Here is a 14,427-nt window from a genome sequence, read left to right on the forward strand (position 1 = left end):
ACACTTTATACTGCATGTGGCTCAAATCTGGCAGCACCCAGGAGACAATCAAATAATTTTGTCCTTGTAGCTACACTTTCAGTACAGCAGCCGCACAGCATTGTTAACTCTATCTGCAGGTAAAGAGCATTTTCTGAGGTGACAGGTTCCACTTAAATAATATTTTTACTGAAATGCTAGAGAATAAAAGCTTATTGTGCCTATGTGTATCCAGGATGAAATTCATGTTGCCGTGGTTTAAACAGCAAAAATCAGCAGACATGTTCCCTTTTAATGATCGCCATAAAAAGGCGCAATGGTAGTCATTTAGGGATTAAGGTTAGTGTGAGCGAGTAGTTAACTATTCATACTCGCTATGCTGCTGGCGAGTACTGTCCGCTACTCGCATATTCGTTACGAGTAGTGGGCGCAATGTAAGTCAATGGGAAATACTCGCTAAGTAGCGGGTAACCTGAAAGCCGTACTTTTCGGGCGAGTGGCGAATAGTACGGCTTTCAGGTTACACGCTACTTAGAGAATATTTCCCATTGACTTACATTGTACCCGCTATTCGTAACAAATATGTGAATAGCAGACAGTACTCGCTAACAGCATAGCAAGTATGAATAGTCAACTACTCGCTCAACACTAATTAAGATGCATTTACGATTTCAGGCTGGTAAATGAGCATTGATTGCCTATATACAAGTCATTCGGCGCTTGTTTACCAATCTGTTTACATGGGCTGAAGAGCAATGATTGGAACAGAAGGGCCGCTAATAGTATGTTCTTTTCCCATACAGTATCATGTTATGGACAACACCGCTCCTATTTATATTAGGCAACACGCTGCTTATAACTATGAATTTTTTACCAGAATAAATAATCTAAACTCCCTAGGATTGTGAGCAAAGGCCATTTTAAAGGGAACTTGTCACCACTTTTTTGACTATAAGCTGCGGCCACCACCACCAGGCTCTTATATACAGCATTCTAACATGCTGTATATAAGAGCCCAGGACGGGGGTATAACATAAAAAAACACTTTATAATACTTACTTAATGGTCGCTGCGGTGGGCCTTATGTGCGTCTCCGTTGTCCAGTGCCGGCGCCTCCTCTTTCGGCCACCTTCGTCCTCTTTCTGAAGCCTGGGTGCATGACGCGTCTACGTCATACACACTCACCGATCCTGCGCAGGCGCACTACAATACTTTGATCTGCCCTGCTCAGGACCTGAATGCCGGCGAGTGAATATGACGTCGGACCCGTCATGCACCGCGGCTAGAGAAGAAGGAGGACGAAGATGGCCAAAAGATGCGGCGCCGGCATCGGACATCGGAGATGCCCATATGGCCTACCGCACGACCATTAGGTAAGTATTATAAAGTGTTTTTTATGTTCTACACCGCGGCCTGGGCTCTTATATACAGCATGTTCGGTGGTGGTGGCCGCAGCTTATAGGGCAAAAAAGTGGTGACAGGTTCCCTTTAATCTATGTGCAGACTGAGGTTTCTTTAAGGTGGGCTTTTTAGTGGAATCCTTAGCAGGGACCTAATATAGTCGTTTGTAACATTCTTACTTTTGAAAAGTGTAAGATAATTGTGATTCACAGGTAATTTCCACTAGATATTATTACGTGGACGCAAGCAAAACCATAGGAGAGTGTCCACTATGGTGTGCCATAATACAAAAATGCTCCCCAGAAAGCCTGATTCTTGCACACACGTGGAACTACATTTCCCATGATCCACTTCTTCGCCCAGCAGCAGCGTGACCGTAAAGCCTGTCGCTGATTGGCTGTCGGTGGAGAGGGCGGAAGTGCTCTGTAAGCTGTAGCACAGTTGCAGAGCAGGATGCAGCGGGGGTCGGTGCAGCAGAAGATCTCCTGTGTGTTCGTCACTCAGGTGAAGGATGAGCCGTCCTCCAAGCGGGAGCACCAGGTGATGACGAGCACGGCCGCCGCTACCCTCCATTCATGCTCCATCCTTGCCTGGAAATTCGTGTCATGCGCAGAAAGCCCCCGTGTTCTGTCAGTGACAGCCGCTCTGTGGTGTCTGTGCTGAGAGTCACATCACATATGAAGACCGCTCTCCACAAAGTCTCACTGATATGTGGGAATCCACGTGAGACACACCAGAAGCGGTCCCTGGAAACCACACTGCAGCTATAGCTCCGTGGCACAGGGTCACCAGTGGAGCCCACCATGCCCCATTCATTTATGTTCACTGTGTCTGGAGCTTTGCTGGGAAAAACCAGTCCATAGATTTATAGGCCACCATACCTCCTGCAGTGGCATCCTATAAATAAGGACCCACTGGTAATCCTCATCGCTGTGGATCCATCAGCTAAAGCCTGCACCTATGGGCGGTCACTGCAGGGGAAGGGTTACACTTATATGGAGGAGGACCAGTCAAGCAGGGCTGCCACTAGGAACTTCAGGGCCCTTGACTGGCATAATTTTGGGGCCCTCTTGAGACTCCACTCCAGCTCCGCCTCCATCCCTGCTCCGCCTCCATCCCTGCTCCGCCTCCATCCTTGCTCCGCCTCCACACCACACAAAAGCCAATAAATGAAGTGTGAACCGGCACCGGACTAGAGTCCTGTTTGTCCCCCCCCGGTGGTGGCGGCCCTGAGTCTAGGGGTCCCATCTATCATCATATGCAGGATCTGGATAGGTACAACCCCTATGAACATGTTAGAAAGCCCCCACCATATAATGCCTGCAATACTTGCCTACTATTGGGCAGAATATGACACGTCTGGCTACTTCTAATCCCAAACAGCGCAATACTGACCTATGGGTCTGGTATCGGCTCCCTATACCCTGCATGGCCAGTGGACCTGTGAGGGTTCCTGGAGAACCCCTTTAGTTTCATGACCACTGTACATTTTATTAATTGACTTATGCTAGTGGCTCTGTATAGAGAGATCTGTGCGCGGTCGGCAAGACATAAAGCAGTATAAATATCCCCTCCCCATCATCGTCCTCTATTGTTTCCTCCGAAATCATAGTCCTGACATGCAGCATAGTTACCGCAGCGTCTCCTGGCCCCTCTATGAAGGAATACTCCATCTGCTACATCTTGGTCTGTGTGACATGACCGCATACTGCGCTGACTATGGCCCATGTAGAGAGATCTGATCTTAGCAGGGTGCATAGCCTTCAGTTCACTGCCATTATGGGGTCATGCTGACTCTTCCGACATATGATGTTGAGGAAGAAGAGAATAGGTTGGATTTAAAATGGTTTTTTTTTTTTTTTTTTTTACATTTTTTTATGTTTTGCACAGTTTTTTTCTGCAGGTTTATAGAGGACATATTAGGACTCCACTTTTCATTCATGTCTATGAGGAAGTCAGGAGGCAGCTGTCGGCCAAAAAAGCTTTCAGCCAAGTGTTATCGATGGCGTGTGATGCCTTCAGAGGGGTAGAATGCACTCCTCAACATTACAATTGCAACACTGACAAGAAAAAGATGTGGAATTATGGAAATCACAGGATTTATAGATTTGTTAATGATATGCAAATGATGAAAAACTGGAAAATTATCAAAACTTCTCTCTTTATTCAGTGTGGAGTATGGGCGCCACATGCAGAAACACACGTTATTGTCTTTGGGTCAGGATTCCTCCACTCAGGGCGTCCTGAGCTGTCAGTTGGTAACTGTCTCAGTTGTTCAGTCTCATACTGGGAGGTGCTGGGTTTTTGCAGGTGTTCACTGTTCCCCGTAATTGCCCTGCTACTTAGCTGAGCAGTTTATCCCAGAGCACTGCCAGTCTTAGCCTTCTATTTAGTGGTGCCTCAGTTATTTGGCCTTGGTGGATCGATCTGTTGCTGCCAGACTGTTTACTTCATTTGACCATTCTTTTGCCTTGTCCCTTTGCTCTGATTTGCTACCCTCCTGGTATTCTGAATCCGGACCATGACCTGAGTACATCTCTCTCTATCCCCTTAAAGGGAACGTGTCAGGTCCAATATGCACACAGAACCAACCACAAGAAGTTCTGGCTGCGTATTGCTAATCCCTGCCTCACCATCCCTGTATACACTAGCATAGATAAAGGGATCTTTACAAAAAGTATTTTTAAACATCTTTTATCGTATGCTAATAAGCGAGGGGCCTAGTTCCCTGGGCATTAGTTTCCCGGCTAGTTGCCCCCATTAGCATGTTTGTATGCCCCTGTGGGTGTGCTAACATGCTAATGAATACGCAGTGTCACAGGATGATCTCACTCACCTCTCCGCCGCCATCTCGTCCGAAGCTGGATTTCGGCTTAGTGCGCATGACCCTGGAGTTTTTGTCATGCACACTACTTCAGTTTGAAGCCAGGACGCGTACATTTGGCTTCATAGTGCGAATAACCCAAACTCCGGGGTCATGCGCACTGAGCCGAAATCCAGTGTCAGACGCGATGGCGGCGGAGAGGTGAGTGAGATAATCCTGTCACGCTGCGTATTCATTATCATGATAACACACCCACAGGGGCATACTAAAATGCTAATGACAGGCGTCTGGCCGGGGAACTAATGCCCAGGGGGACTGGTGCCCTCGTTCATTAGCATACGATATAAGATCTTTAGAAATACTTTTTCTGAAGATCTCTTTATCTATGCTAGTGTATACAGGGACAATTAGGCAGGGATTACTAATATGCACCCAAAACTGCTCGTGGTTCTGGTTACAGGTTCCCTTTAATCTTGACGTGTTTTCTTGATACTTGGCCGCAGGAATGTTTGACTAATTTTGCCTCTCAACCTGTCCGTTTAGTAAATAGCATTGTCATGCTACAGGTGAGGGTATTAATAGTTGTCTGAGGAATATTCTGCACGCTGGATGCATTTCAAGGGAGTTCATCACCCCCAAATTGCATTTTAATTTATCTACACAGTATTCTATGGGACTTAGCTCCCATAAAACATACCAGCACTGTGCCAGTTACTGGTACAGTGCCTGAGAAAATAATTTTTAATCTCTTTACGACATATGACATACTGGGTACGTCATGGGTCATGTTGGGGTAATCACCACTGGCTGCTGCGGTGAGCCGGTGGTGATCCCCGCACATGTCAGCTGATTTGAACAGTTGACGTGTGCTTCGCAGATGCAAGTGGATCCGCGATTCACCCACGCCTATTAACCCCTTAACCTCAAAATTTCACAGCGTAATGTAAATGCCCGCAGCGGTTAACATGCACTTACCTGCTTCCATCGGAGGCCCTGTGATGTGATCATGGGGAGCTGATGGTTGCCATGGTAGCACAGGGTCATGTGATGACTCCTGTAGCTATTATGACTCCCTTCCTCTTACAGCCAGCAGAGCGCCGTAACTAAGAGAAGAGCAGCATTTATGCAGATCAGAACTCTGCAGTTGTGATCTACAAAATGAACAAGTGATCAGACTGCTGATCCTAAGTCCGGCGTCACAAGGGACGATATATTGTGCGATCGCATGTGCGATCGCACCCGCCCCCGTCGTTTGTTTGTGTTTGTGTCATGGGCAATTAGTTGCCCGTGGCGCACAAAATCGTTAACACCCTGTCACACACACCTCCCGAACGACGTCGCTTTGGGCGGCGAACATCCTCTTCCTGCAGGGGTAGGGACGTTCGGCGTCACAGTGACGTCACACAGCGGCCGGCTAATAGAAGCGGAGGGGCGGAGATGAGCGGGACGTAACATCCCACCCACCTCCTTACTTCCGCATTGCCGGCGGGACGCAGGTAAGCGGTGTTCGTCGTTCCCAGGGTGTCACATGGAGCAATGTGTGCTGCCTCGGGAACGATGAACAACTGGAGCACAGAAGGAGGACCGACTTTATGAAAACGAATGACGTGTCAACGAGCAACGATAAGGTGAGCATTTTTGCTCGTTCACAGTCATTTGTAGCTGTCACACGCTACGATATCTCTAACGATGCCGGATGTGCGTCACGGAATCCGTGACCCCCGACGACATATCGCCCGATATATCGTAGCGCGTGACGCCGCCCTTATAGTCCCCTAGGGGGACTAGTAAAGTAAAAAAAGTTAAACAGTTTTAAAAAGTTTAAAAAAATTGAAAAGTACAAAGCACCCCCCATTTACCCCATTGAAAATTAAAGGGTTAAAAAATATACACCTATTTGGTATCCATAAACCCCATGAAATCAACCAAAGCTACTGGTTGAAAAATGTGACAAGGTCTGGATGAACATGCAGCAAGTTTTATTAAAGCTCGTTAAGATGATAAAAATATATACAGCAAAAAGGTGCTGAAAAGACAGTGGTATATATAGCACAACGGGACAATATGGATATGCAGCCACGATTACAAAAAATAGCAGCTAATTCATAATAACAATTGTAAATATTGCTGCAAAAATACAAGAATACGGACATATCACATAATGTGAATTAAAGATAATTCATATAACAGCATATATATGGGTGCTCCAACAATTTACACAAAGCAATTAGTAAGAAATAAATACAAGGTACGTCTGTAAAGCCATATAACCATATAGAGAACGTTTTGCAAAAAAATGCAAAAGGAGGTGAAAACCTCCTAACTATGCAGTATATATGCGGTGACTGACTGAATATCTCACCAGGAAAACAATACCCGCCAAGTGGCCAATGAAATAATTACACAGTGACCAGCAAAGGACTTTGGGCGAAACACGTCGGGGTATGGACGTGGATCTGGCACCAGGACTTCATACACCAACAGGTATAGGACTCATCCTTTGCTGGTGACTGTGTAATTATTTCATTGGCCACTTGGCAGGTATTGTTTTCCTGGTGACATATTTGGACAGTCATTGCATATACAGTTGTGCTCAAAAGTTTACATACCTCGGCAGATTTTTTTTGCTTTCTTGGCCTTTTTTCAGAGAATATGTATGATAACACAAAAACATTTTATTCCACTCATGGTTAGTGGTTGGGTGAAGCCATTTATTGTCAAACTACTGTGTTTTCTCTTTTTAAATCATAATGACATCCAAAAACATCCAAATGACCCTGATCAAAAGTTCATACTCCAGTTCTTAATACTGTGTATTTCCCCCTCTAACATCAATGACAGCTTGAAGTCTTTTGTGGTAGTTGTGGATGAGGCTCTTTATATGTTCAGATGGAAAGGCTGCCCATTCTTCTTGGCAAAAAGCCTCCAGTTCCTGTAAATTTCTGGGCTTTCTTGCAAAAACTGTGCGCTTCAGTGCTCCCCAGAGTGGTTCAATGATATTGAGGTCAGGAGACTGAGATTGCCACTCCAGAACCTTCACTTTATTCTGCTGTAGCCAATGATAGGTCAACTTGGCCTTGTGTTTTGGATTAGGCGAGATACTTTGTGGTATTTGTGCAGTAATGGCTTTCTTCTGGCGACTCGACCAAGCAGGCCATTTTTCTTCAAGTGCCTTCTTATTGTGCATCTTGGAACAGCCACACCGCTAGTTTTCAGTGAGTCATGTATTTCAACTGATGTTATTTGTGGATTTTTCTTTGCATCCCGAACAATTTTCCTGGGAGTTGTGGCCGAAATTTGGTTTGTTTTTTTACAGAGCCCCTGATGTTCCATTTATTAATAACACTTTGAACACTTGTGACTGACATTATCAATTCCTTGGTCATCTTTTTGTATCCCTTTCCTGTTTTATACAGTTTAACTATTCCCGTAGATCCGTTGACAATTCTTTTGCTTTCCCCATGACTCACAATCCAGTAATGTCAGTAGCTGGATGAAAGATGCAAGAGTCTGTCTGGATCCCAGAAACTCAGCTTTTATGCACACACTGATTACAAGCAAACAGGTCACGGGTGAGGATGTTACCTTTATTAGCCATTCAAACCCATTTGTGTCATCTTCAGTGCATGTTATCAGAGGTGATGGTTGTCACTTTGTTTTTTTAGTTTCTTTGCTCAAAAACTAATCTGTTTTGCATTGAACTGTTTAACAGTTTTCATGGTTGGATTGTATTAGCATCGATTTAAGATGCGAGTATAGAAGTTCTATCATCCCTGTAACACTCGCGGCCGGTGTAGGGGCAGTGAGCGGGATTAGTGGACCCACTGGACCACAGGAGTGACCCAGGCTTACCCTTTAGTGGGAGAGGCTTAACTAGGACATAGATGCAAGCCGGCGCAGGTGGGATGACCAGGGCAGACAGGCAGGCCGATACGGACAGAGATGGTGGGCAAGGCAAGGACAAGTAGTTATGGAAAGGCAGACTCAGGTACAGGTGATTTCCGTACAGGTATGGAAATTCCTCCCATAGGCTGGGAGGCATTTCCGGGAAATGGTGGGCTGGTGTGTGTGTGCCTGCACGTCTTAGATGCACTCCCGGGAACCCTGTGCAGAATGTACAGGGCCCGGGAGGGTAAGGAAGCAGCTTAGAGAACGGGACCTGGCCAGGGCGGCGAGTAAGTCGGCGTCCTTACAATCCCTAAATGAATGTTTGATCATGGCTCTTCTTTATATTGATTAGCTCAGATCTTTTCTTTCTGCCTGTTTTAGTTGTATTAACTCTTAGTACTTGGCTAGGATGTGGTAACCAAACATTCAATAAGTTGGAAATCTCGAACTACAGTTGTTCATTTCTGCTTATATACACACCATAAAAAAATTAAAAAGAGAGATTATTAAAGTTGGATTATAATAAAGTACAGTGGAACCTTGGATTACGAGTAACTTGGTTTGAGAGCGTTTTGCAAGACAAGCAAAGATTTTTATAAATTTGTAACTTGGTTTAAGAGCCATGATTTGCAATAAGAGCAAATACTCACCGTTCATACTTCCGGGTCTGTCCTTTCACCGCACTCTGGCCCGCTCTGGAGGTAACTTTCTGTACATATGTACTGTATACCATTGTACAGTATATACTATATAGCGTGTCTATCAATTTCCATTTGTGGATACAGTATTGTACTTTCATTCTGCGATTGCTTGTACTGTAATCTGCCTGTGCAGTATTTGTGGCGCCCTGGACTAGCCAGGTAGCCACAGACAAAACACACACACCCCCCCACACCCCCAGACAGTTACATTAGTCAGACAAAAACCCTTGTTGCCTCCCTCCAGGGTCTGATGTCCACACCAGGTGGGGCGGAGCCAGGTAGTTGGCCCCACCCACCGAGGAGTTCACAGGCCTGGAGGCGGGAAAAGCAGTCACTTAGAGTTTGGAGTAGTTCAGGAGGTGAAAGTGAGAGGTCACGTACTGCGAGTGTCTGGGTTGGAGCCCAGGCACTGAGAGCAAGGTTGGCAGATGGTGGTGGCCGTCTGCAGGAGTTGGTGGAACTCCGCAGAGCCGTAAGGACCGGGGCTGGGCGGTGGCCCACCGGTACCGGACTGGGGAACGGAGTTAAGCTAAGCACACAGGCAGGGCCATCGGACCCCGACCAGGCTTGGAGCCGCCGTCAATGGTCAAATCCGAATGTGACAGGAACCCCCGGGGTTCCCTAACAACCAAGTCCCGATTGAAGGCGACCGCTCACACCGTGAGGATATACAGCCACCGCCACCGGCTAGAAATCCAAGGGCCAGCGCCTGCGGGCAAAACGGGCTCCTCCGGTATCTATACACCGGGGAGCGGACCAGGGCTGTGGAGTCGGTAAGCCAAACCTTCGACTCCGACTCCTCAAATTCTCTTGCACCGACTCCGACTCCTACATATATTGCTTATAGTTAGGTGAAAATTTATTGTAGTACATGAATGTGTATGTGAACATCTGACATTTAATAATTTTTATGATACAATAATCAAGATATTTGGATAGAACATAAAATATATTTATTGGAATACAACTTTAGAACACAAAAAACTGTAATAAATTGTAAATATGTAATACACTATGTAATATACAGTAGATTACATATATATCTTGTGTGTGTATATACACTGTATATATATATATATATATATATATATATATATATATATATATATATATATATACATATTTACAATTTATTAGTTTTTTGTGTTCTAAAGTTGTATTCCAATAAATATTTTATGTTCTATCCAAATATCTTGATTATTGTATCATAAAAACAATTAAATGTCTGATGCTCACATTGTACTACAATACATTTTTCACTTAAATATAAGCATTATACTAAATGTTATTATTTAGTAAAATATTCAGCACATTCTGCATTGCACTCCTGTCCCCAATTTATTATATATTTTAGGAGTCGGAGTCGGTGCATTTTATACCGACTCCAACTCCACCAAAATGAGCTCCGACTCCGACTCCACAGCCCTGGAGCGGACTACCGTTGGGAAGCCATTGGAGTCAACACAGTACACAAAGGTGCAGGGAGAGACAGCCACCATCACCTGTCCGGGGAGAGACACTGCAGCCGGCTGCGGGACCCGTCCATCCAGCCGTTTGGTTTACCGGAGACTTTGTGCATCTATTGCTGAGTGAGTACACCCGTGCCATCCGGCACCGCGCCGCGCTGTCCCTGCAACCCTGCACCTCACCAACCCTGCCTCCCCGTCACATCACCGGGCCCCGGGACCACCAACCCCTACCCACGGAGGGGGACATCAACATCCCAGCTGCTCCCTACCATCGCTCCCGGGATCCCCGTCACCAGCAGCGGTGGTGCCCATCTTCACCACAACCCGTGGGTGGCGTCACGGACTAAATCCCCAAACAAACCACCCCCCTTTTCACTCACGGGCGAGGAGCGCCGCTCGAGTCCCCGGATCCGGCCCACCGCTCGAGCCACCGAGCAGCAGCCGCAGCGCCGGACCCAAGCGTTAGCGAGCGCAGCGCCCCGCCGCCCGCAACATATTCCTACCCCACATTTAGCTTAGTTTTGCCCTTATTTTGGTGAGAATAGATTTGGGGTATGTTTTTTGTGTATTGTACAAGAATAAAGGTTGTCATATTTATACATCATTTTGTCTCTTTATAGTACCTCCCACACACCAACAATTCTACTGTAAACTAAAGTGCAGTTTAATTTGTTTTATCTGTTTTTTTTACTGCACTGTACAGTATTTTGTATTAGTGTACTGTAATTTTACATGAATATAGTTCATTATTTTGTATTACTGTAAGAAGTTTGTATAAAAATACAGTAAATATTCTTGGATTGAAGAATGAATTGTCTGCGTTTCAGTTATTTTCTATGGTAAAATTCGCTTTGATATAAGCGTAACTTAGTTTAAGAGCACACTCCCAAAACGAATTATGCTCGAAATCCGTGGTCCCACTGTACTAAATATTGGGTCATTCCGTGTCAAGTGGACCAGTTTTAAAAATCGTCCCCACTCGACGTTCTCCGATTTTGCTGAAAATTTATAAGGATGTACATGTATGTTTGAAAAGAGGTTCTGTAAAATTTTAGGGCCAGATCTCAAATATATTGGGCACTGTTGACCCTTCACTGGAGGCCCCCCCCAAGCCTGCGGCTTCAGCTAAGAGGATTTTGCAAACTTTGGCACATAGCCATTAGAGTTCTATACTGGCTATGATGCTGAAATTTGAGATACTAGCTCAACTTTTGCTGCTAAACCCGATAAAATTATTACCGGCTATGACAAAACAATATTTCGGCCGCAATTTTGTGTCAAAGTAGCTTGCAAAACGCCTCGCATAAAATTTATGCCAAACTTTGCCCATATATAACTCAAGACCAAAAACCAATAGGAACTGGTGCTTTACCCTGTACAACAAACATCTTCATGACTTTGCATTGCTGCAATATTACGGTCAAAGCATATGTATTTGTGGAAATATTCACACCCACATATGATGAAAAACTTAAAAAAAACCGAATTTTACCTATTTTTAGGTCAAATTTCCCAAAAAGGGTACCCCTAAAATATATTAACTCTGTTATCATTTGAAAGAGCACATTTTTCTCTACAAGGATCATTGGGGGTTTTTTTTGGAGTCTCTCCATTTAAGAAAAGAAAAATGCCACTGAACATGGTGTTATTTATTAATACGCAATGAATGCTAACTGCACTATTCAAACCCTTGCGTTGGTCCATGGTGGTTATACCACAACCAATTCCCTAAGAATTGGTATTACAATCCTATTAAGAATTGTAATAATGCTGTCTTTCGAGAATTGGCAGCCCCATCGCCTAGGAGCCATGGCCGATAGCCGTGCAAGGCAAGTCGCAGGTGGTCTCTTTATCGCAGGTTCCAAAGCCTGAGGGTGGGTGTCTTTGCCTAGGATCCCAAGCCTAATATTGGGTATCTTTTGTTGGTTCCCAAGCCATAATGTTCAGTCTAAGTAAGTGGTCTGGAATTGTTGCTGAATTTGCAATGAAAGATGAAGGGTCATTTGACACCCTTGAAATGCGAATCTTTTTGTCATCAATTGGCACAAACTGGTGATTTTCTCTTGTTCCAGCAATTGTATGTCCAAGCAACTGCAGATACTGGACTCATCGGCCACTAGGAACCCTGGTCAGAGCCTTGTTATGGTTACCAGGTTGTTTGAATCAACTTACTTTTGTTTCCATACTAAAGGCCCAGTCACACTAAACAACTTACCAGCGATCCCAACAACGATACAACCTGATAGGGATCGCTGGTAAGTTGATAGGAGGTCGCTGGTGAGATGTCACACTAAGCGACGCTCCAGCGATCCCACCAGCAACCTGACCTGGCAGGGATCGCTGGAGCGTCGCTACACGTGGAAGCATGCTGCGCTTGGTAACTAAGGTAAATATCGGGTAACCAACCCGATATTTACCTTGGTTACCAGCGCACACCGCTTAGCGCTGGCTCCCTGCACACCTAGCCACAGTACACATCGGGTTAATTACCCGATGTGTACTCTGCTACGTGTGCAGGCAGCAGGGAGCCGGCTTCTGCGGACGCTGGTAACCACGGTAAACATCGGGTAACCAAGACGCCCTTCCCTTGGTTACCCGATATTTACCTTCGTTACCAACGTCCGCCGCTCTCACACTGCCAGTGCCGGCTCCCTGTTCCCTGCACTCCTAGCCACAGTACACATTGGGTTAATTACCCGATGTGTACTCCAGCTACGTGTGCAGAGAGCAGGGAGCCGGCACTGGCAGCGTGAGAGCGGCGGACGCTGGTAATGAAGGTAAATATCGGGTAACCAAGGGAAGGGCTTCTTAGTTACCCTATGATTACCGTGGTTACCAGCGTCTGCAGAAGTCGGTTCCCTGCTCACTGCATATTCCGTTGTTGCTCTGTCGCTGTCACACACAGCGATGTGTGCTTCACAGCGGGAGAGCAACAACTAAAAAATGGTCCAGGACATTCAGTAACAACCAACGACCTCACAGCAGGGGCCAGGTTGTTGCTGGATGTCACACACAGCGACATCGCTAGCAAGTTGTGCCTCAGCAGCGATGTTGCTAGCGATGTTGCTTAGTGTGACGGTACCTTAAGCCTTAGTATGCATTCCTATACAGTTCAGTTGTTGATTAGGTACAGAATATCTAATTAAATCCTAGGAAGATAACCAACCAACCATACATCTGTCTTCTTCACTCCCAACAACTCCTACTTGACTTCTTCAAAACCACAAAGCTGCAAGTGCAGCGCAAAGATGGAAAAGGTAGGGAAATATATTTTACTAGCTGTAGTACCCGGCATTGCCCAGGATAGTAACTGTCGCCCTCGCGGTCTGCCTGTCGCCCTCGCGGTCTGCCTGTCGCCCTCGCGGTCTGCCTGTCGCCCTCGCGGTCTGCCTGTCGCCCTCGCGGTCTGCCTGTCGCCCTCGCGGTCTGCCTGTCGCCCTCGCGGTCTGCCTGTCTGCCTGTCGCCCTCGCTGTTTCTCAACCAAAATTATATTACCTCACACATAAGCTTCTTATACTAATAATGTCCTTCATTGCCTATAGCAACCAATCAGATCTCCTATTAATGACCTATAGCTCCCAGATCCATTGACTTTAATGGGAGTAGATATTTTGGCAAATAACTGTAAAGCGCGGGGTTAAATTTTCCCCTCAAAACATAATTTCTTTGTCGCTCCATTGGGAGACCCAGACAATTGGGTGTATAGCTTCTGCCTCCGGAGGCCACACAAAGTATTACACTTTAAAAAGTGTAACCCCTCCCCTCTGCCTATACACCCTCCCGTGGATCACGGGCTCCTCAGTTTTATGCTTTGTGTGGAAGGAGGCACACATCCACTCATGCATTCTCATATTAGTTATGTCGGTTGGAAGAAAAGAGGGCCCCCACGGGGCCCCCGGCATGTTCCCTTCTCACCCCACTACGTCGGCGGTGTTGTTAAGGTTGAAGTACCCATTGCGGGTACAAAGGCTGGAGCCACATGCCGTCTCCTTCACCATCCCTTAGCGGCTCTGGGAGAAGTGGGATCCTAAGCGGTCATCCATTTACTGGGACCGTGCTCCCTCCGCAGCCCCTGTGGGAACCTGCCGGACCGGAGTCTATTCAACCTCAGGGACCGGGCCCTGCAACTCAAAGGTACTCTGTGTCCCCATCGGGGACTGTGCA

The 14,427-nt window shown here is 46.0% G+C and overlaps 1 protein-coding gene across 1 annotated transcript in view; it reads left to right on the forward strand.

Moving 5' to 3' along the window:
• The first annotated feature begins 1,794 nt into the window (after positions 1–1,794).
• Positions 1,795–14,427, forward strand: part of RLIG1 (RNA 5'-phosphate and 3'-OH ligase 1) — a 55,873-nt gene continuing 43,240 nt past the window's right edge. The window contains exon 1 of the mRNA XM_075342432.1: positions 1,795–1,920. Within this exon, the coding sequence (XP_075198547.1) occupies positions 1,834–1,920 (87 nt within the window). The 5' untranslated portion in view covers positions 1,795–1,833. The remainder of the gene's footprint in view (positions 1,921–14,427) is intronic.

This window comes from Anomaloglossus baeobatrachus, chromosome 4 (assembly GCF_048569485.1).
Source record: "Anomaloglossus baeobatrachus isolate aAnoBae1 chromosome 4, aAnoBae1.hap1, whole genome shotgun sequence".
Taxonomy (NCBI): domain Eukaryota; kingdom Metazoa; phylum Chordata; class Amphibia; order Anura; family Aromobatidae; genus Anomaloglossus; species Anomaloglossus baeobatrachus.